Raw genomic sequence first — 24,060 nt, 5'->3', positions numbered from 1 at the left:
TCACATTTGAGGTGTTTCTCAGGTCCGATGACTTTAGTGTTATCACCAAGCAGGGCAGTCATTTCTTACATGATAAATCTATCCTTCCCGTCTTTATTTTTTCTCCATTGCATTTATTATCATATAGTATAGACTCCATACTATTTATTTTTTTAAATCGCCCTTTATTAGAACAAAAACTGTATGAACACTGGTTTTCAAGTCTGATTTCTTTACAGTTACCTCTCCAGTGCATTAAATAGTTTCTGGAATGTTGTAAATATCTGTTAAGTAGTTCAAAGAATGGGTACATCTTTAAAAGTTAATTGTTTGTTTTTCAGAAGTCTTTGAAATAAAAAAATACAGTGTAAAATGAAATTATGTTGAAATAGCTGGCATTTTTAGAATGTTATAGCTGGTTCATAGCTTTTTTCTCAGCCCTTCTTAGTCTTTTGGCAATAGTGAATTTAGGGTCATTAACTTAGGTAAGCAAATCAGAATGGAGGGTATGTGACCCTTACTAGATTTCATTGAATCTAAGACACCATCAGTTTTAAGGTGCATTATTATTGTATGCTAGTAAGAAAAAAGATACTGCCTTCTTTCTATGAAACTATAACATGATCTTAAACTGTAGGGCAACCACCCTGAGATGGTAGATTAAGAAAAATACACATTTTACTGTTGTTTAAATTTGGTGTATTAGTCCTTCAAAGTTTATGAGGACAGAAACAAAAGTAGGATTAGGGTTATGAAGAAGAACTGAGATCTCTATCTCTGTCTCTCTCTGTCTCTCTCCTGTTATTTGCTTGGTTGTGACAGTAATACTACTACTAGCAAATATTTTTCAACATTTTATGTTAGTCTGTACTAAAACTTTAACTGTGTTAATCACTGAATATTCCTATCACCTGTACAGATTGTGGAATTTGAGGTAGTCAGGACATACAGAGTGGTAAAATAACTTGCCCAGAGTCTTACAGCTAATGAGTGGATTTGAACCCAGGTAGTGAGCTGCCTGAATTCTTAATTACTTTGATCTCTTGGAAAGAGTTTAGAATTAAGAATGACTAGATAATTACTTGGATGACTTGGTAGAGAATGACACTGTTTGCCAATGTAGATAAATAGAATAGATTTGGGCAGAACTTTGGCAATTCTAGTTTTTTAGTATATTGAGTTAGGTAGGAGAGATCTTAAGATTAGCCATGAACGTCTCGGTTCAGCAGTTTAATACGTAAGGGTTTAGGAGTTGAAGAAGAAATTAAGATCAGATTGCAATATTTGGGAGTTAGTAACTTGTAGGTGGTAGTTGAAATCATAGGATTTGGAAGATTGTGCATGAAGAAAGGAAAGTTTCTAGAACTCCAGTGTGTAAGGAAAGAATTAATAAAGAAATTCTAGAAAATGAGAATAAAATAGTATATGAGAGGGAAGAGGAGAATCATAAGAATGATATCGTGGAGCCCCAGGTTGGACATCTTTAGACTGATACAATTGAGACTGTTATATGTGGCAGATAATCTAAAAGGGTATTAAAATCTGAAAGAAGATAAAATATATTTATTCTGTTTGGCAGAGATTGATGGAAAGTGTCCATAAGAATATATGCAGATGTTTGATCAAAAAATGGAGTGTAGAGCCAGGGACTGGCATTTCTTCCTTTGAAGATTTTGGCTGAAACCAGTAAGATTGGCCAGATTGATAGGGTTGGTCAGGGGGGCATTGATGAGTCTGATAGTCTCTTTCTTCTCTCTGACATAGAGTAGGGCAACACTAGTAACTCTGGGGTGGTGAAGAGAACATTGCTGCAAAGATGGGAGCATGGAAGTACCGCCCTGTAGCAGAAAGTGAGGAACAAGTGTTTCAAAGGGAGGAAAGAGTTGAATAAGAAATGCTTATATTGTGCAAATTTTCAGAGATAGGGTGGAAGGTGTGGCACCCAGTGGACTGCCTTTGTGGAATGAGGCCAAAAGGAGCTGGAATTTGAGATTGTTTTGTGGAGTGGACATTTGAGTGTTTATGGTATTACTATGAAGAGAATAATTGGGCACAAGACCAGAATCCTCCATGAAGAGAGTGGCTGGTCAGTCAGCTGTTGCCAGCAAGGAAAAGGAGGCACTGGTGAGGAATAGTGTGAGTCTTAGAGAAAGGCCGGGTTTTGCATGGTGATTAGCATGTGATGATTTGTTAGCACACCAGGTGTGGCCTTAGTTGTTCTTCTCAAGGAACTTATAGTTCTCTTGATTGTTCTTGAAACTAGAATCTCCTTTCCTTCTCAGAACTACAGATGCCTTGTTGCCATTACGAAGCTTGTGTGATAATCCTGTGCACTACTAACTGGGAGTTAGTAATAATTTATTCAGTTTGAATAGGATCATGATCATCTCTGTCAGAATCTCAGACATGTTGAGTGAGAGACCAAATGTTGGAAGTACAGTTTGTTTGATTGGGTATGAATGTATTGATAAAGGAGAAGTATAACCCAACCTGCTAGACGCCAGATGTGTTGAGTTCATATCCCTGAAATTGAAGAGTGAATTCTAAAGGACAAAGGAGGTTAAGGTAGGAAATGTTTATTGGGTCCTAGGAATAGCCCCTGAGAGACAGGAGAGATCTCAGTGGGTTACCACTCAGGCTTTTTGTCTGGGTAATTTGTATAACAAAGTCACAATGTGGATTAAACTATGCTCAATCCATAGGAGTACAAATATAGCTGCTTAGCTAATATTGATCCAATAGGGAAGCAGGTTATGTAGCAAGGTACAAGAAAAGAAACAAAGGCATTTGTAGGAAGGGGTGTTTGATGCACATCTGGAATTAATGGACTGGATGGTGCTAATTACAGTATAGTCTCAAATTCTGCTTATCCCTTAGGGAAGTATGCAAGTCTCACTTTGTGACTTTGTCTTGAGGCTTGGCCTCCTTTAGATGCACTCCCAGCCACAATTCTTGCGTTTTTATTTTTTGCTGACTTCCTTGAGTCCAGTCCCTCTCTGACTGTATAGAAATTTCTTTCTTTTTCCTTTTCTTCCTCTTCCTCCTCCTTTTCTTTTTTTTTGGTGTTTTGTAACAGGGTCTTACTCTATAGGTCAGCCTGGCCTTTGACTGTGTAGCTCAGGCTGGCCTCGAACTTGCAGCCATGCCCCTGTCTCAGCCTTCCAAGTGCTGAGATTACCGGCATGTGCCACCATGTCCAGCTGATGATATGTTAATCTGTCTAATTTAGCTGCCTATAATAATATCATATGTCATAGTGGAAATAAGGAAGTGAGCTGCTGATTTGGACTACATAGACACTTCCAAGTGGCTCCTTTACTTCCCTATAGTTCTTCTTTCCAGCAGCAATCCCTCCCTGTAATCCATCAAATACCACTTGATTTCCTTTCCTAGATATGTTTCTAAGTTTGTCACTTCTTGTTGAAAAACCTCCATTGACTATTTTTTTATTTTTCTTTTAAAAAGAAAAGTAAAAGAAAGTGTGAAAACAAGACGATACAATGGTTAATACATTGTGTATTGTAATCTTTAAAGTAGTTACTCAGAGTACAAGATATTGGCATTTAATTGTCCAAATAATATTACCAGAAACTTTTCTTTTCAGTGGATTAAGAGAAATTAGTAGTATAACTATTTTAAATATATATATATATATATATTTTTTTTTTTTCTTTTCCCTTCCTTCTTTTCTCCATTCCCCATCCCAGTTTCTCTTTCCTTTTGAACAGTTTCTTTCCATTTTACAATATCTATTGTACATTTTAGGTCTTATTTAATTTTTCATCTTCTCAAACTAGGGAGACAATGTTTATACGTTTCTGACTTAATTCACTTAGGAGTGTGGTCTTGAGTTACATTCTTTTCCCTATAAGTCTCCAGTTTGTCCTTCTTTATGGCTGAGTAGTACTTCATTATATCAAAGACCACATTTTTTTTTATCCGATCCTCTGTTGATAGGCATTCGTTTCTAAGATGTAGCTGTTACAAATTGTGTCCTATAAACATGGGTGCATATATATTCTTTTTGGAAAATACCTAGAAGGGGAATAACTGGGTCAAATTGGACCTGTAATCCTAGATTTTTGAGGACTCTCCACAATGATCTCCACAGTGATTGCACCAGTCTACATTCTCACCAACAGTGGAGAAGGGTTCCTTTTTCTCCATAGCCACTCCAGCATTTATTATTAGTTGATCTCTTGATAAAAACCATTCTTTCTGGGGTGAGATGGAATCTTCGTGTTGTTTTAATTTGTATCTCTCAAATGAGCAGTAATATTGAACATTTTTTTTGTATATTTATTTGCTGTTTGTATTTCTTCATCTGAGAAGTGTGTATTCAACTCAGTAGCCCATTTTTGGATTGCATCTTTAAATTTGGGAGGTCTGCTTTATTTTATTTTATTTTTGTTTTCAATAGTAATCCTTTGTCTGAGGAAAAGCTGGCAAACACTTCTTCCCACATTGTGGGTTGTGTCTTCACGCTGTTGGTGGTTTCTTTTGTTGTGCAAAAGCTTTTTGATGAGATGAGATCTCAGTTGTTGATTCTTTGTGATGATTCCCGTGCCATCTGGGTTTTATTCATAAAGTCTTTGCCTACACCGATGTCTTCAAGAGTTTTACCTATTCTGTCTTCCAGCAGATATAATGTTTCGGTTTTAATATTTAGATCTTGGATCCATTTCAAGTTGAGTTGAGTACATGGGGAAAGATATGGGTCCAATTTTAATCTTTGACGTGTGCAGAGCCATTTTTTCCAGTATCATTTATTAAAGAGGCTGTCTTTTTTCCAGGTAATGTATTTGGCACCTTTGTCAAAAATAAGGTGGCTGAGTATGTCTGGAGATGTTTTTCCATCTTCTAATCTGTTCCATTGATCTTCAGGTCTTTGTGTGTGTGTGTGTGTGTGTGTGTGTGTGTGTGTGCTAGGACCACACTGTTTTTATCACAGTAGCTTTATAGTCTAATTTCAAGTCAGGGATTGTGATGCCCCCTGCCTTGCCTGTGTTGCCCAGAATTGCCTTTGCTATTCTGGGTCTCTTTTGGTTCCAAATGAATTTTAGGATTGTTTTCTTTAATTCTGTAAGATATGCAATTTGATTGTAATTGCATTAAATGTGTATAACAGTTTTGGAGTTATAGCCGTATATTGGTTCTTCCTACTCAAGAGCAAGGCATATCTTTCCATTTTCTGATATCCTCTTCAATCTCCTTTGTTTTTTTTTTTTTTTTGGTATTGGGAATTGAACTGAGGACTTTGTGCTTGCCAGGCAGGCGCTTGTGTTGCTGAGCTATATCCCCGCCCCTCACTCTCCTTTTTCAGAGTACTTTAGTCTTCAGTGTAGAGATCTTTTACATCCTTTGTTAGATTGATTCCTAGGCATTTCATTTTTTTGGATGCTATTGTGAAAGGTGTGGTTTCCCTAATTTCTCTCTTAGTGAGTTTGTTATTCATGTACTGGAACGCTGTTAATTTTTGAGTGTTGACTTTGTATCCAGCGATGCTACTGAATTTGCTTATTAAATCTAGCAGTTTTTAGTGGAGTTTTTGGTGTCTTCTGTGTAGGGCATCATGTCATCTGCAAATAATGATAATTTAACTTCTTTCTTTCCTATCATTAGTCCTTTTATTTCTTTCTGTTGTCTAAGTGCTCTGGCTAAAGTTTCCAGGACTACCTTGAATAAGAGTAGAGAGAGTGGACGTCCTTATATTGTTCCTGATTTTAGAGAGAAAGCTTTCAGTTTTTCTCTTTTTTGTATTATGTTGGCTGTTGGTTTGTCATAGATGGCTTTTATTAGACTTAGATAAAGACCATCTATTCCAGTTTTCTATAGGGTTTTTATCATGAATGGGTGCTGGACTTTGTCAAAAGTTTTTTTCTGCATCTGTTCAGATGATCATATGATTTTTGTTCTTGGCTCTATTAATATGTTCTATTACATTTATTGACTTATGTATGTTGACCTGCATTCCTGGGATTTATCCTACTTGGTCATGGTGTATAGTCTTCTTGATAATTTGCTTCATTCAGTTTGCCAGTATCTTATAGAGGATTTTTACATCTGTGTTCATTAGGGAGACTAGGCTTTCTTAGTTGGGTCTTTCTCTGGTTTGATTTCTGTGTAATGTTTGCTTCCAGGAACGGATTTGGGAGTATTGCTTCCCTTTCAATTTCATTAAAGAGTTTGAGAAATAGCGGTATTAAATTTTCTCTTCATTTCTTGTAGAATTCAGCAGGGAATCTGTTAGGACCTGGCCTTTGTTGGTAGGCTTTGAATTACATCTTCAATTTCATTGATTGGTACTGGTTTATTTAGGATTCTTATACCTTCTTGATTAAACTTTGGTAATTTATATGTATTAGGAATCTGTCCATTTCTTCTGAATTTTTCATGTTATTAGAATATAAGTTTTCAAAGTAGGTATAGATAATCTTCTGGATTTCTGCAGAGTCTGTAGTGATTTCACCCTTTTCTTTCCTAATTGCATGGATTTGAGTCTTTTCTTTTCTCTTTGTGATAAGGTTGGATAATAGTTTGTCAATTTTATGTAATCTTTTGAAGAATCAACAGTCTGATTCATTGCTTCATTGTATTGTTTTGTTAGTCTCCAGTGTGTAATTATAAAGATCTTCTGATCTTTATAACTTTGTCCCTCATAAGAGCTTTTTACTTAGCCTATCCTTCTTTTACTAGAAGTTTGAGGTTCACCATTAGGTTGTTTATTTGCGCTTGCTGTTTCCTGATATGGGTGTTCACTGCTGTAATGACTACGTTCATTGTGTCCCATACGTTGCAGTATGTTGTATTATCATTATCATATAATTGTAGATAATGTCTAATTTCTTTTTTAATTTTATCTGTGACCCTTGGTTGATAAGGAATGTGCTATTTAATTTCCATGTGTTTATGAAGTTCTTGTGGTTTCTCTTGGCATTGATTTCCAGTTTCATTGCACCATGGCCTGATAATATGCATGCGACAATTTCAATTCCTTTGCATTTACTTAAGCATGTTTTATGACCTAGTGTGTTGTCTGTTTTGGAGAATGTTCCCTGTGCCACTGAGAAGAGTGTGTATTCTGATGTTGTTGGGTAGAACACTCTATAGACATCTACTAAGTCCACGTGTTCAAAAGGTGGTTCAGTTCTAACTTGTCATTGTTGATTTTTTTGTCTAGTTGATATATGTTTTTGTCACAGTGGAGTATTGAGATCTTCCAATACCATTGTATTAGTGCTTACTGGATTTTTCATGCCCATTAATATTTGTTTTATATTGTTTTGTGCACTGGTATTTGTTGCGTATATATTTATGTTATCTGATTAACAATATATAGATATTGTTATCTCTTCCTCTTGGGTTGTTCCCTTTCCAAGGATGTAGTGACATTATTTGTCTCTCTTAATCAGTCTTGGCTTGGAAATCACTCCTGATATTCTGTGGGATCTGTGTAGTTTGAAGTTTCTTGTGTAACATGGGAAAATTGCTTTTTTTTATGTACTTTGAATTCACTTATAGTGATATAAAAAAAACTTTAAAGAACACATATATCTTGTGTACATATGTTTTGAATTTCTAATTTACACATATTCTGTGGCTCTTCTGAATCCTGCAGGCTTTTTAAAATTTTTTTTCAGTTTGAAGGCTCAGAGTGGAGCAGCATCTTGTTCTGTTATTTCTCTAATGTGGTATAACAGTAGCAGAAAAGCTGAAAGGCAAATCATAGGCTGTCAGAGCCCAGTAGTTCCCTTTTAAACCAAGTAAATAGCACTTAAGGTACTATCCTTACCTCATGGTGTTTTAATAATGTAATCCCACACTTTAATTCATTGTCTTAGTTACTTTTCTCTCATTGTTGGGGCAAAATACCCAACACCCCAAATTAATAAAGGAAAGGTTTATTTAGCTCGCAGTTTGTGGAGGTTTCAGTCCATAATCAGCTGGCTCCAAGGCAGAGTGGCAGCACAGGGGCAACAGCCCAAGGGGGCAGAAGACAGCAAAAGCAGTGAGAGCAAAGGGCGGGGGCAAAGCAAGCCTCTTTCCTTCCCTTATATTGTATGCAAGCTTCCTGCCCCAGGGTGGGTGTAGCACTCAGCCGTAATCCCCGCATTGGACCATGAATCAACTAAAAACTCCAGAAGCCCACCCCATGACTGCATGAGGCTTTGGGAAAACATCTATACACAAACTGTAACTCTCATTTATATTAAATAAAAAAGAATTGATAGCAAAAATCCTTTTAGATTTAGTGTAGTGAATTATGTACAGTAGGGTTTTAGGCAATTAGCTCTACAAGTGTTATTTTTTTTAGTCTTTCAACTTCATATAATTTATTAATTTTTCAGTTTATTAAGCTCTGATATACCAACCTTACTTTTTTCCATGTAAATTACGTGTCCCCCTTCGTCAAAAATTACCTTCCTTATACCTACTTTGAAATTTGTTTAAAATATTTTACTTACCTGCTATAGCTCTAATTGATATTTTCAGGAGGTTGGGCCACCACTTTATTATAATTTCTACCAAATCATTTTGTAAAACATTTTATTGAAACCAAAAAGTTCAGGATGGTGTTGTGTAGTTTTGCCACCAGTCAGCTCGATGATCTTGGTTAAATTACTTCACCTGTTCATGCCTTATCACAAAGTGGGCATAGTGGAGGTTTTGTATATTGCGAAGGTACTGCTAACACATCACTCTGTGAACCCTAAAGTGAAATGTACATGGAATAAAAAACACAAAATAAGTACATTCTTAGTTAAGAATTGATATGCTGATACATTTTTAAAAGTAGGCTCTCTGGGGAAAAAATCTCTGATTTCCAGCTTTGCCAGCCTCCTTGGTGTAAGCATCCCCATCTTGGCTGATTTCATAGAAGACGGCACTGGACAGGGGTGAAGCTGAGAAGAGACGGCACACGAGCTGATGGCGTCTGTTACATCCCCGACCTTCTGGACAGGCCTCATTTATCTGTGCACTTTATAGGAGGCAAAGACAAGAGCGTTCTGCTGAAACTTAAACTTGTAACTGAGCAGTTTTCCTGGTGAGAGACTTTATTTTGTAAATTTATTTTTGAACTGTGAGTACAGGATTTCTCATAAAAATTCAACTTCTTTGTTAATTGAAAGTGGCTTTAGGTCTTAGGTAAATTTTGTAGAGTAAATAAAATATAGATTTGGTTTGAAACCGCAAAAGTTCCTCCTTTCAGGAAGTTTTTCTCAATGATTGTGTTCTTACATACCTAATTAAACACATGTAATACACTTACAAAAAGAGAAGAACCAGATACATGTTAGGCATTAAAACATATTTTAAACAGAGTATATGTAGTTTTTTACAGACTGTTAGTAACTGGTAGGTGTGGCCAGTTAGTGTTGAAAATTTCAACCATACTGTTTTTAAAACATGATATTGTATCTTTTGAGAGGCAGAGCGAAGCAGTAGTTGCAAATACTTGCATGTGTTAGAAAGAATTCTTGAGCTTAAATCCTCGCCCTGCACTGGCTCACTGTATACCCTTGGGCAAGTTATTAGCTTCAGTTTCAGCTTCCCGGTTAGGTTGTTTTGAAGGTGAAAGGAAAAATTATACCTAATGTCTTACAGAGCAGTACCTGACACATAGTATTTACATTGTTCTTGTTTCAAAATTCTTTTAGTTCACAACCTGGCAAGTCTTTATTGAATTCCATATAGAGAATAGATTATTCCTAATGTTTACTTTCTAGACGTGATTTCAGTTATATCTAAATAAAGATTAGTAGAAAGGTACTTTATTATGCGCGATTGATGCTGAAATAAAGTGTTCCACATTAAATTTATAGTTTCTTGACTGTTATAATTCATAATCTTTTAGTGCCAAAAGGGGTATCAATAATTACACTGTACAAAGTATAATTCTTTCTTAAAATCCAGGCTTTAAGAAGAACAGGAATGTTAAGCTTCTTTTATAGATGAGGAAACTCATCAGTTAGGAGTATCATCTCATAGAATTTCCCTTCACCACACTTATCTAACATCGGCTTCCCATTTCAGCAGGTGGCTTCTCTTGTCTTGATTCCCCAAATACTCAGCCTCCACTTTTAAGTACTTCTTATTTATTTATTTTTAAATTTTTTTTGAGACATTCTCGCTATGTAGTTTAGGCTGGTTTTGAACTCACTATGTGTCCAGGTTGGCCTCTTGCCTTTGCCTCCTGAGTGCTGGGATTACGGGCACGTGGTACCACACCTAGCTTCATTTATTGTTATCAAATTGAGTGTTGACTCTGTTTTACTGTTCATAGCTATTATCTTTAGCCCCTAGTATAATTCCTGTCCCTTGGTAAATGCTTGATATATGCCGTGAGTGACTGAATAAATACAAGGAGTATTTTTTGTTTAATTTTTACATGTAAATGCTTTGAGAGGACTATAATATTGAAGTATTTTCTTCCTGATATAATGTGATTAGTTTGGTACAGCTTGGCTATAACCAGTGACCTCCTTCTTTTCTCTTCTTTTGTTAGGCAGAGAGCTTAGAAGATAAGAATATAGCTAAAGTCCACCGTTGTCAGCTGGAGAAGTTGAAATCACAATGTGAGAGGCTGACAGAGGAGTTAACCCAGAATGAAAATGAGAACAAAAAAATGAAGCTGAAATATCAATGTTTAAAAGACAAACTAGAAGAAAAGGTAATATGAGTGTGTTAATTTAAGACTTGTTTTGTGCTGGGGATGTAGCTCAGTGGTAGAGCACTTGCCTGGCATGCGTGAGACATGAATTCAGTCCCTAATACTGCCAAAGAAAAGTAATTTCTTCTAGAACATGTTTTATATATTCTGTATTAATACATAGTAGTTGTACTATTGTCAGAAAAAAATAGTTGGTTACAATGCTGTAATTTTTATTCTTTCAGCTAACTATTCACTTTTGAGTAGATTTGATTTTACATTTTTTCCTATGTCTTACAGTCGGAATTTAGGGGTCAGGGATCTAGCTCAGCTGCACAAGTGCCTGCCTGGCAAGCACAAGGTCCTGAGTTTGATTCCTGGTACAAAAAAAATTTGGAATTTAGAGGCAAAGTAAAAAAGAAAGGATTGATTATTTATTGAGGACTTAATATAGGTCAGTAATGTTTGCCAACTAATTGATGTGTTTACCTATTTAATTCTCAGAGCTCTTTGGGTTAGTGTGTTAGTCTGTTTGAGTCACTGTCACAAGATACTAGGGACTGGATGGCTGTAAAACAAGAGAAACTTATTTCTTGTATTTTGAGAGGTGGGAAGTCCAGGTGGAAGCACTGGCAGATTCAGTGTGAGGTGAGAGCCCCCTTTCTTGCTCATGGGCTATGCCTTACACTGTGTCCTCGCTTTGCAGGAGGCCCGAGGGCGCTCGCTGCATCCTCCTTCATCTCAGCACTGCTCCCACTGATGAGGGCTTCTCCTCATGACCCAATCACCTCCCAGGACCCCTAACCCAAGTAGATCATCTCAGAGATTAGCTTTCAATTTATAAATTTTGGGAAGTCACAGATGTTTACTGTGCAGCTGGTAGGTTTCATTGCTGTATGAAGAAAACAAGGTTTAAAGTGAAGCATTTAATGGTTATGTGTGCTATGTGCTAATCCTCGTAGTAGTTTTTGAAATTGATACTATTCTCCTTTTTATAATTTTGGATGGTGAAGGCTAAGAAGGTTTTAACTTTGTCCATCCCCACTGGTTCCCTTCTTTCCTTTTAGTAGATATCTACATTTATTTTGAGTGACTGCCACTTACCACATTTTGGGTAGAATATCAAGGATTTCTAGAAATCACTACTTTTGAGCTTCTCATGTGACAAAAAGTCAAGTAATAATAGAAGCCAGTATTTAAATTTGCTTCTGCCAGGGATGGGGATATAGCTTAGTGGCATAGGTTCTTGTCTGGCAAGCCTGAGGTCATGAGTTCGATTCTCAGTGCCCCCCCCCCCCCCCGCCAAAATTTGCTTCTGTCAACTTTTGCAAAGAATTTGCAGTGGAGTGTCACAGAGTTCCACCATACAAAAGATGAAAGTAGGATAATGGGAAGAACTAGTGTAGACATAGGTTAAAAGAACGCTAAACTTGTTCAGAGTTAGTAAAACCTATGAGGAGGGAACTGGGTGGGGTGTTAAAGACTTTTAAAAAGAAACTTTCTTAATGCTTTTTTTCACCTTTCCTCTTGGTGTTGTTTGTAGAGTTTTGTATGTGTGTGGAAATAAGCTAGTTTGGAATTTATAATTAAATATATTTAACATACTAAATTTCAGCCTTCAGTCTTGATAACAACAGCTGTAATTTAGTTCTTATGTCAGTCTTTGTTTTGATTGTCTCTAATGTTCCTACAAATTTAATGTGTATCTGTTGCCAGGATGTAGTTGCTGTGGAGATGATGCTAAATTTTCCTACTTTTCTCTAGTTAAAATGTTAGCTAGAAATTGTGTTAAAATGTTTTATATTCCCTTGTCTGTCTTTAAGAAATAATGTTGAAAAATTTGATTTGTTGAAAATCTAATAATTACCTTGCTCTACTTAAAATAAATGTTTTTTCACTGATTCTATGAGCGATGTTCCAGATATGCATGTGTTATCGCACATTGCTATAAATGGAACGTTCACCTTAGAACTGGGTTTGAAGAGTTATTGATGTTATTAGGATGTCTTCTCTTGAGCATCACTTATGTGGCTGACATCGTGTTGGATCCCGAGATTAGGGTTTAGATAAAAGCCCAATCTGCAGTTGACCCTTTCCGTTGGTAAAAAAATGGTTGAGTATCCCTTTTCAAATGCTTGAAAACAGAGGTATTGCAGATGTTGCAGTTTTTCAGATTTTGAAATATTTGCACATTCATAATTACATATTCTGGCAGTGAGACCCTAGTCCAAATGCAATTTTATTTATGTTTTATATATATCATCTATACATAGCCTGAAGGTAACTTTATACAATATTTTTAGTCTATTTTTTGGTGAAAACTTATGTGAGGTCAGGTGTAGAACTTTTCAATTGTAACATCTTTAGGTGGTAAAATTGTTTTGAATTTTGTAGTGTTTTGGATTTTGGATTTTTGAATTAGCAGTGTTCAACCTTTTCTTAGATTTTGGTGGTGGATGCCAGTGATGGTGAGCTTTTTAGAGCTTTCACTGATAACAAACAGCTGGCTGCGACATGCATGCGATAGGTTGGCCACCCCGGTGTGTAATGCAGAGAAGATGATTTTTCTATTTCAAAATAGTATATAATCTTCAATACCCATATACACACAACGTTCCCTATAAAAAGTAACATTATTTGCATATCACTTATACACCTCTTTATATCTACTTTCAGTCATCTTTATGTTACTTATATTACCTAGCACAATGTTGAGTGCTAGGTTAATAATTGTATAGTATTACATATTTAGGGGAAAAATCACAAAGTAGTCTATTGTATATGTGCAGTACAAATGGAGGAGTTTTTTGGGGGGAGTTATTTTTAATTTGCTCTTTGTTGAATTTGCAGATTTGAAGCCCTTGGATATGAGGGGCCAACTACATAGCATATTTTTTCTCTTATATTTACTTTTGGTATACATGATTGTTATATATTTCTGGTTGATTTAACTGTGCTGACATGTTCATTTGTTCAGAGAGTTAAGAATTAAACTTTTATTGAGCTGTGCCATCTATAAATAAAACCTTTTTCTTTGAGAGATAGTATAATATCACTATTATCTAGGCATATACCAGTTTTGAAACCTTTTCTGTGTCTTTAGTTATGGTACCTAAAGCTCAAGGCCGCCATCTTATCATTCTTAAAATACTGTAATAACATTTTCTTTATAAGATTAAATGTGAGCACATACAATATAAAATACCATGTACAATATTTGATATCTAATATATCAGTTAATGGTAGTTGCTATTATTTTACTATAGTTGTGTTTATAAATATACACTGATTAATGGTTCAGTGTATCAATCAACTAATCATCAAATATTGAGAGACTACCCTCGCTCTACTTAATGAATTGTTAATAATAATGATAATGTCCATTTAGCAAAAAAGCCCTAAAACTTTGCTTTAAACGTTTAGAGGCAAAATATTTTGAATACTTTAAGACAGATTGTTTACAAGGGAAGCACCCCTGTGAAAGAACTGGAGACACATCAGTGATAATATCGAAGGCATAAAGGTAACCAAGCTAAACAGATGGGCAGTTTTGTAGTTATACTTTCTCTTTAAAGAGAGATCCCATCTTGGTCATTTTTCTATCTCTAAGACCAGGCACAGAACCTGACACAGAGTAGGTAACTTATAATTAATTATAGAGAAAGTGGGGTGTGTATGTAAAGACACACATACACAAACTTGCTAGACTAGGAAGAACGGTAAACAAAACAAAAATTGTTTTAAATGACGGAAACCTGGTGACCATTAGCTTGGAGATTATGACTTAAACAGCATAATACACTGATAAATGCAGCTTTATGGACTAAAGGGAACTTACGGAGTGGCTGTGCTGTACTGAAAAGGGAAGCCTTTCTTGCTGGCATAACGAAGTGGTGCTCTTCCTTCTCCATGCCCAACATCAATGTGTGATGCTACCGAGGCTACTAATACCTGCACTTCTAAGAAGGCCTTGCTCTTAATTTGTGTGCTTTGTTTTAGTCTGTTTCTTGCCATGTTCTGCTTGCTAAAATAAGAAATGTTAAAAGTGTATTGAAATTCATCTAAAGCATTGACCCTAATGGTAGCATTAATCAGTGGTGAGATTACTCTTAGTATATATTTGTGGAAAAACAAACTGTGGCATTTTTTCCTCATGTGTTTAGTGTTGGGATATAGTACTAAAAGGCATTTTTTCTAACATTTGGTTTTGCCTCTGAAATATTACTTTTCAGTTTTACATGACAAAGAGAGTAGTATAATGCAACTTACAGAACTTTTACATATACATTTAAGACTTTATTATGATCGTCTTACCAGGGAAAAGAGTCTCTTGAAATGTTAGAAAATGAATTTTCTCCTATCTATGTTTTCATGAAAATTTATTATCCCTTTTGCTTATATTTTAGAGGAAAATATTTTATTCCTTCTGCTTCAGAAGGATCCTACTGATAATAATCTGTTGATTCTCTTGGAATTTCGCTAGTATCTCATAGTACTATTCTGTCAGAAATGTATCTTTATTGATTTCACTGGAATATGTGAATCAAGAAGGGTTAATAGATAAATGAATAATTTTTTATCCAATAAGTAAACATTAAGTTTATGTAGTAGAAGTTTTAAATAATTAATTTATACAAATCGTTACCTGATATAATTTAAAAAAATTATTTTCAAACAGATAAGCACTTATTAATTGTACTAGCAATCTTCATAAAGGTTTCAACTACAGTAATTTTGTAGTAAATATATTAAAAGATTGATTTTAATTTTGAACATGTTTGCATAATATTTTATTTTAAATATTTAAGTTTTTTGATTTTTTGGGACAGGGTCTTGCTGTGCAGTTCATGTTACCTTTGAGCTCACTGTGTAGCCCATGCTGGCCTTGAACTTGCAGTGACCCTCTTGCCTCAGCCTCCAGGGTACTGGGGTTGCATAATATTTTAGAAATAGCTTGTGTCTAAAATTAAGAAAACCTTTTCATAGATTATTCTGTTCATCCTGTACATATTCAGTTTGTCCTTAGGTTTTATAAGTATGACTATGTTATTAAATAATACATACAATGTTTTATGCAGATATATTTATAAGAAATGAGAATAATAGCAGAAACAATCAGGTAAATATTCTGAGGTTATTTTCTTAAGTACTACACAAAACATAATATTCTGTTTGCCAAGCATTGTTTCAGAGTTTAGAGGGTAGCACTGGACTATTGAAACAACTATGCTATTGCCCATAAGGCATCAGTGTAATTGTAAAGCATAAAAGAACTTTAAACATCAAGTCCCAGCTTTTTATTGATGAGGTTCTGGCCCAAAAAGTTAACTGAGTTGTTCAAGAACTACAGCTGTCCTTTGGTGGAAATGGAAATAGAACTCAGGGTTATGGGTCCTATTCTTTTTATTGTGGCAGAATCATTATGATTCATTTCTGGGTAGGACATAGATTCTGTAGGTTTTCTGAGATGTTCACTTATCTAACTGGCTTATTTCAGTAGTTATATTTAGTTACCTTTAGAGTATCTTATATGTTATTATTAGTTCTTGAAGAAAATGAAAATAACTTTGATGAAACAGGGACAAAGTATTTAAGGCTATGCCAGTACACAGGAACTTAAGTGTTGAATAGATCAGGATTCATAGTGATGGATTGTTATTACTAATCCCGAAATGCTTTACATACATTATTTAAATGAAACCACATATATTAAAACTGGCTTTATTAAATAAAAATATTGGAAGAATTTTTTGATGTAACAGTGATCTTTAAAAAGATGGTAATTGTAATTCACATTTGCAAGTATAAGCATGATGCCCACAGTTTGAGATGGGGGACTCTGAAATTGAGAAAATGTAGTGACTTGCCTGAAATTGGATAGAAATATGGAACAGTATATGAGCACTTATTCTTTATATTTTTCTCCTTTATTTAGTGTCAGCAAAGTGGCTCACCTTTCCATCTTTTCATTAAACTCGTAGCATTGATTCTAAATTTAGAGTTATTACGTTCAACAGATTGCCATCTACTCTTTTGCTTTTGTCTAGTAGATTTTGGAATAGAAATCACCAATGATTTTGTTAGAAAAATATAATTAAAACTTGCAGTTTCTGCAAAAACCAATGAGAAGAAAAAAATGAATTAGAATTTAAAAATTTTGTGTTTTGGAAATATAAAGAGATTGGATATTAAGTGCTTTCACTACAAAAATGATAACCATATGAGGGAATGCATTTGTTAATTATCTAGACTTAATCATTCCACGACATATATATAATTCAAAACATCATGTTGTACACAATAAAATCTACAGTGTTATCCATCAATTATGAAAAATTATGTTTTGTTTCTAATTTGACCATCTGTGTAGGTTTGCTGCTTTTTGACAATGTGTATGATTGTCAGATGTCTGTTGTATAAAGTAGTCACTACTTTGGAAAATAACATTTGCACGGGTTTTGACTAATGTATTTGATGACAGCTGGCAGAGTTCTCTGATTTCACATTTATCTAGAAGAAGGAAAACAGTAGAAGCAAGTGAGCTATTGACTTCTAGCATTTATTTATTTATTTTTTTTTCCAGTACCGGGAATCGAACTTACGACCTTGCGCTTGCCAGGCAGGTGCTCTGCCGCTAAGCTAAATCCCCAGCCCCTAGCATTTATTTATTAATTAGCCTTTAGGCCACTTTTAGGCAGATAGTTTTCTTTGGGGGTTTATTTGTAAGTTTTGTGTATTTTAGATCATGTGAATAGCATAAAGCTGTAGCTACCACATACTAATTTGAAAGTAATGTATATTTTATCATGTGGTAGTTTTATTATTTTTTATTGGCACATGCTTGCAGGACATTATGATTGTATTCCTTGTGGGGATTAGGTACATATATAACATATCTTCTTTCTTTTCTCATCCCCTTGCCCCTTCCCCTTCCGTCTTTTGGTCCCCTTCCCTTTTGCAGAAGATCTATTGCTCCTTTTCTTATCTTTTATTTTGTCCTTTATTTATTTAGGGTTTCTCATATGTCAGCTTGTGTCTCTGATTTATTTCACTTAACATTACAGTTTAAAGGTGCATCCATTTTCCCATAAATGACTCAAGTTTATCCTCCTTTTTTGGCAGAGTAGTACTCAATTTTATGTAATTGGCACATTTTCTATATCCATTTATCTGTTGGTAGACGTATAAGCTACTTCCAAGATTTAGCTATTGTGAGTTATGGTGCTATAAACTTGGGTATTCATGTATCAAGTGATGCCTTTAGCTCTTTGGGGAAGATATTTAAAATGGAAAACCTGGGTCAAATGGAATTTTTTTTTTTTAAAGGAATCTACATAATGACTTTCATAGTGATTGTACTAATTTACATTCCCACTGATAACGTAGAAGGGCTCCCCACTACCCAACAGCCTTGCCACCAAGTGTTATTATTTGATTTCTTGATGATAGCCATTTTTTTCTGGCGTAAGACCAAATCCTAGTGTTGTTTTAATATGAATTTCTCTAATAGCAACGTTGAACAGTTTTTTCCTTGTTAGCCATTTGTACTTCTAAGGAGTCAGTTCATTGGAGTTGCCCATTTTTTGATTGGGCCTTTTATTTGGGGAGTTCTAATTTCTTCTTTTCACAGTGAGCTCATTATTGGCGTACTAGAATGCTACTTTTGTGTGTCAGTTGTGTTTCCTACTGTGCTGCTGAATATAGTTATTAATATTAGGACTCTTTTGTTATATTTTTTCTCTGCAAATTGCTCTGGTAGTATTTCAAGTATTAGGTAAACAGGTGTGATGATACCATAGTAGAAATCCTTGTCTTGTTCCTGATTTTATTTTATTTATTTATTCTTTTTATAGAAAGCCAAGAATATTACTTTAATTTAACATTGACAGTGACACTATGTAACGGTATAGGGAAGAGGTAGAGGAGAGAGAAGGTGGTTGGGCTTGCTGTTCCCTAACCAGCCTGGATTTTAACAGAGCCCCAGTGGTCTAGAAGCATCACCCAGCCAGCAGTGGAGGGGGAGGCGAGGGGCTGGGAGAGGCCTGGCCATGCAGCAGGGGCCCTAGCTGCAGGTCTTCAGCAGTGAACATGCCTTTGGCCCTGTGCAGGATGGAGTCCTTGATAGTGTTGTAGGGGTGCTCCTTGGATAAGATCTCCAGGACTGCTGGGATGGAGCGCTGGTAGGCATCAAAGGCATGCTGAACCATCTCTGCGATGTACTGGTTGATGAGGATGATGCTGATGTCATCCCGATCTAGAAACTGCCAGAAGGCGTCTTTGGTCTCACTGATGGTTGTATCCTTCTCTACCAGTAGGAAATTAGGGTGGGGATTTTTTTAAGCTTCCCTGTGCCACCCAGGAGAAAACCAGTGACTGTGTCTTCATCTCTGATCACTGGTATTAGCCTCACCCTCCCTGCCACCCCAACCTTGTTTCTGATTTTAGAGGGAAAGCTTTCAGTTTTTTTTCCTATTTAATATGATGTTGGTAGTAGGTTTGTCATAAATGGCTTTTATCAGATTGAGATATGGTCCTCTCTACCTGTTTTCTTCAGGGTTTTTACTGTGAATGGATGTTGAATTTTGTCGAAGGCTTTTATGGCATTGGCTAGATAAGTGATGTCAAACCTTTTAGAGATGATGCCCAGCCTGTAACACAACCTAATTATTGCTAAGTGCCAACACTACAATTAAACCTGAACACTGAGGTTTTAGTTTAGAAGAAGCAACTCATACGTTAATATCTTTTGTCTTAAAAGAAAAACAAGTAATACTCTTGCCATAGGTTTGCCACCACTGTGTTGATGATCATGTGATTTTTGTCCTTGCTTCTGTTTGTGTAATGTTTCCCTTTATTGATTTGTGTGTGTTGAACCATCTGTGCATCCCTGGCATGAAGCACACGTGGTGCACATAGATAACCTTTTTGATGAATTTTTGCATTTTGTTTGCCAGTATCTTGTTGAGGATTTTTGCATCTATGTTTATTAAAGAGATTGGCATGTTTTCTTTCTTGGTTGAGTTCTTGTCTGCTTTTAGAATCAGGATAATACTAGCTTTCAGGAATGAATTTGGGAGTACTCTTTCCCTTTCAATTTCATTAAAGAGATTGAAGAGTATTGGCATTATATATTCCTTGAACTTCTTGTAGAATTGTGTGATGAATTTACCCACTGGATCCTGGGCTTTTCTTAGTTGGAAGTTTTTTCATTATTGCTTCAGGTTTTGCCTATTATTCGATTATTCAGGGAATGTATAGCTTCTTGGTTTAGTTTTGGTGACTCATATATGTCTAATAATCTATATTTTTTTCTGGATTCTCCAATTTATTGGAATACAGATTGGCAAAGTAATTACTAATAAACTTCTGGATGTCAGTGGTGTCTGTTGTGATTTCTCCTTTTATATTTTAATTGCATTAATTTGGGTTGTTTTCTTTTTTTGATATGACTAGCTGAGGTTTATCTTTTATTTGTAATTTCAAAGAACCACCTTTTGATTTTGATTCTTTGCATTTTTTTTTTGGTGTCAGTTTCACTAATTTCTGCTCTGATCTTTATATTTTTTCTCATATTAGCTTTAGAGTTGGATTGTTCTATTTCTAGGACCTTAACGTGCATTTATTTGGGCTCACTCTGTTTTTTTTAAATTTGTTTGTTTGTTTTTGTTTTTCTGAATTAGGCATTCACAGCTATTATGTTCTTGCTACTTTCCTTGTGTTCCATGGGTTCTGATTTATTGTCCTGGTGCTGTTTGACTATGAAGCTAAGTTTTTCCTTTATTTCTTCTGTAACTCATTGATTCTTCAGAAGTGTAGTGTTTACTTTCATTGTGTTTGCATAATTTCTGTTGTTTCTTTTGCCACTGATTTCTAGTTTCATTGTGCTATGATCTGGTAATATGTATGACATAATATTTATGTTTTTGTACTTGTTTTAGGCTGTTTTATTAGGTATCATATTGTCTGTTTTGGAGAAAGTCTCAAGTACTGCTGAGAAGAAGGTGTATTCTCTTGTTAAATGGAACACTGGAGGTATCTATTGAATTCATTTGTTCAAAAGTTTGATTCATCTCTGGTATTTAAAATTTTTTTTTGGTCTAGTTGGGCTATGGCAGCAGGGCATTGTGGTTTCCAGTAAATTATGTTGATATGTGTCTGATATTTTTTGGACAGTAGTGTTTCGTGGACGTAGGTGACTTGATGTTCATTATAGATATGTTTATAATTGTTATCTCCCCCTGTTTATTTGTTTCCTCTACTAATATGTCATGGTGTTCTTTGCATTTTCTGATGTGTTTGGTTTGAAGCCTGCTTTGTGTGAAAATAGGATCGCCTCTCTTGCTTTGTTTTTGATGTTGTTGTTCTATTGTTGGTATATTGTTTTCCATCCTTTAATCTATGAATATCTTTGTATTAAATATTTTCCTGTGTACTTTATGTTGTTTCTTGATTCTTTCTGCCAATCTGTGTCTCTTAATTAGGAAATTGAGACCATTCACATTGCAAGTTATTTCTGAAAGTTACTGAATGAATAACTTCTTTCCAGACCTGCAGTCTTTCAATCCAGCAAGTCACTGTTTTCTCCATGTAGCTTTTTGGCCTATGGGTTTCTGGAGTACACTCCTGCTCCAGAGGCTCCTCTGTTCATACACTCCAGGCTGTGGCAACCATCCAAGTTAAAATGTATCCTGTTCATGTTGGTAACTGGTGATAGTATTGAGACTACTGATATGTTTTAGATGTGGGCAGCAGGATGGGAGTTCAAGCAGACTCTTGGACTTAATAGCCACAACTGGCAGATCTGCCTGCCTCTGAAAGCCATTCAGGCTGGGCCTGATTTCTTACTAGGGAGAGTGTGGTACCAGGTCTTTCCCAGCTTTAGTTATACTGCTTAGGTGTGTTATATCTATTCCTCACTCTCTCTGTGACCATCTTCCATGACTGTCTCTCATCCAGTAACTTTGGGAGGATAACACTGCAAACCTTGAGGTGAAGTTGTTTTATATTTGTTCTGTGGTTCAGTCTTAAACAGTCAGCCCCTTCCCCAAACAGTGCCTGATTAAATACTCTCAGAGATGGTAGGAACTGTCCTGGATTTCTTCTCCAACTCTAGCTGTGTGGATGGAGCCAATTTCAGGGTAAAGCCCTGTGCTACTTTTTTTTTTTTTTTTTTTTTTCAGTTTAGCTCACTAGTTATGGGCTTTTCTTGGGGCTAGTGATGCTGGCCTGGTCTGTTGTTTCTCCCTGTTGCTACTGATCCTGAGTGGCTTACCTTGTGTCTGTAGAAACAAGTTACCTTTCCCAGGAGCTGCGGTGAGTGTTCCAGACTGCTTCATCCTTTTCTTGCACTGTGCTTCATTTCTCCAGCTTCCTTATAGTTTCTAATTTTTCTGTCAGCTCTCTCCCAATTCCCAGAGATCCTTTTTCTTGTCATCAAGTTATTATTTTCCTGGTGTCTGGATCCCAGGTTCAGAGAGGCTGTATTTAGGTGCTGATACTCAGACTTTTTTTTTTTTTTTTTAAGAATCTCTCTATTGTTTGATTATATGACTGTACCAATTTACATTCCTACCAATAGCTCACAGATTCACTTTGAAAGCAAATTTAAACTACATACTCTAAGTAAATAGTAAATTATTCTGAGTAGTTTTTATCAGATTCCTTTTTTTTTTTTTTTTGCAGTACCGGGGATCGAACTCACGACCTTGCACTTGCCAGGCAGACGCTTATGCCACTGAGCTATATCCCCAGCCCCTAGATTCCTATTTTTTAAAAAAAATCAAAAAATAAAATGGTCTAACTAAAGATAAAATAATTTTAATAGTCGTTTATGCAGTGCTTTTAGTTGATTCATTTTTAGTTTTTAAGTTCTTGGCTTTTCCAAGTAATTGACAGAAACAACAGAGTGGTTCTCATATATGGCACAGTGAATTTGATGTGAAAAATACCTTTTACAATGTGAAAGTGAAGTGACTATGCAATGTGAAAGCAGAGAGCGTGCTTCTATGTGAAGCTGTACAGGAACAAAGGACAAGAAATAAATGTTGTAAACCTTTATCTGTTCTTAACTTTCTGAATTCAAAGTGTGTTGAATCCATTTTCAAACTATATTCCATTGGCAATGACTTCAGTGTCAACCATTTACAAAGAGGTTGCTCTTAAGTGAATTCTGAGAGTACGGAGTTTGTCAGTCTTACCACCTCTTGACTTGGACTTGATGGAGAGGCCTGCCATTTAATCCTTAACTCCCTGAGTGGTTAATAATTTCCTAGAGAGGAAAACAAACAGGTAGGGCATTTTCTGTAAAAATCCTGTGCTATTAGTTTGGATTTCATCTCCTTCTGCAGTTCTGCATCGTGTCCACAGTGTAGGTATTAAGCTAAGTTATGCTATATATGGTTAGTTGTGGTGTGGAAAACTATGGGAAACAGGCTGTATGAAGTTAATAGGCCTGGTTCAAATTAGCCAGTCTTCCCTGGCTTTGATTGGATCTAAATGGAACATAAAATGAATATCTAGTTTTGTTTTCATTATATTTTTCTTTTATTGGCATTTTGATGCTGTTGATGCAGTTTGGTAATTTAATGCTGATTAAACAATTAGTTTAGATTTTAGGAAACATTTATGAGGCCTTTATTTTATACATGAGTTAAATTATTTGAGGATTCATTTTAAAATTTTTTTGATATTCTTTCATAAGAACAAATGTATACTTAAGTTTTCTTTGCAAAGAAAAAGTAATCATGAAATTTTTAAAGACACAGCAATCTTACAAACATTTGTCTTGAGATGAATAATTTTTTCTTTTCAAAATTAAACAGTGCTCCTTCCAGCTGCATAATTTAAAACCTGATTTTTTTGTTTCTTTGCATATGTTTTGGTTCAGAAATAGAAATGAATCAAAAGTATCTGATTTTAAATAATGTTGCTTTTGCCTAGGCATTTAACAAGAGCTTTACATAATAATTATAAAATGATTGTAATAATTAATGCATGAAATACCACTCAGAATGTATTTTTGTTCTGAACTTTAAATGGTAATTTCTAGCAATGTATCGGTCCTAGCATCTTCTGATTATACTACTAATGATCTTTGTATTACTCAATACTATTCCAGAAAAGGATACCAAAAATCCTGAGGGAAGAGTAAATTCCTTACATGAGGTTAAAAATTTAAATTTGAATTTCTGCTTTGTTTTTGGTTGTTTGTTGACCTGGTTCATGCTGATTGCCAACTTGACTGGATTTTAAGAAACTCCTGGAGAAGTACAGTGTAACTGGATAGAGACTTGCCTGGTTGAGGTGATAGTGCATCAATAAATTCACAGCTGAATGCAGTATTAGGAGGTAGGGCCCAGTTGGAGGAAGCCAACTGAGAAGCTTCATAGTATTTATTCAGAGTACAAGATACAGGCATGAAAAATTGTTCA

The 24,060-nt window shown here is 35.5% G+C and overlaps 1 protein-coding gene and 1 pseudogene across 1 annotated transcript in view; one reads left to right on the top strand and one right to left on the bottom strand.

The window, feature by feature from the left end:
• The window catches only part of Cep128 (centrosomal protein 128kDa), a 407,188-nt gene that overhangs the window by 137,847 nt on the left and 245,281 nt on the right, over positions 1-24,060 (top strand). Inside the window, exon 16 of the mRNA XM_005390234.2 lies at positions 10,487-10,651. Coding sequence (XP_005390291.1) covers positions 10,487-10,651 — 165 coding nt within the window. The remainder of the gene's footprint in view (positions 1-10,486; positions 10,652-24,060) is intronic.
• LOC102007698 overlaps positions 18,628-24,060 on the bottom strand; it is a 9,953-nt pseudogene continuing 4,520 nt past the window's right edge.

This window comes from Chinchilla lanigera, unplaced genomic scaffold, assembly GCF_000276665.1.
Source record: "Chinchilla lanigera isolate Chin_1 unplaced genomic scaffold, ChiLan1.0 scaffold00037, whole genome shotgun sequence".
NCBI lineage: Eukaryota > Metazoa > Chordata > Mammalia > Rodentia > Chinchillidae > Chinchilla > Chinchilla lanigera.
The sequence above is the reverse complement of the archived record's forward strand: the minus strand, read 5'-3'. Positions and strand labels throughout refer to the sequence as shown.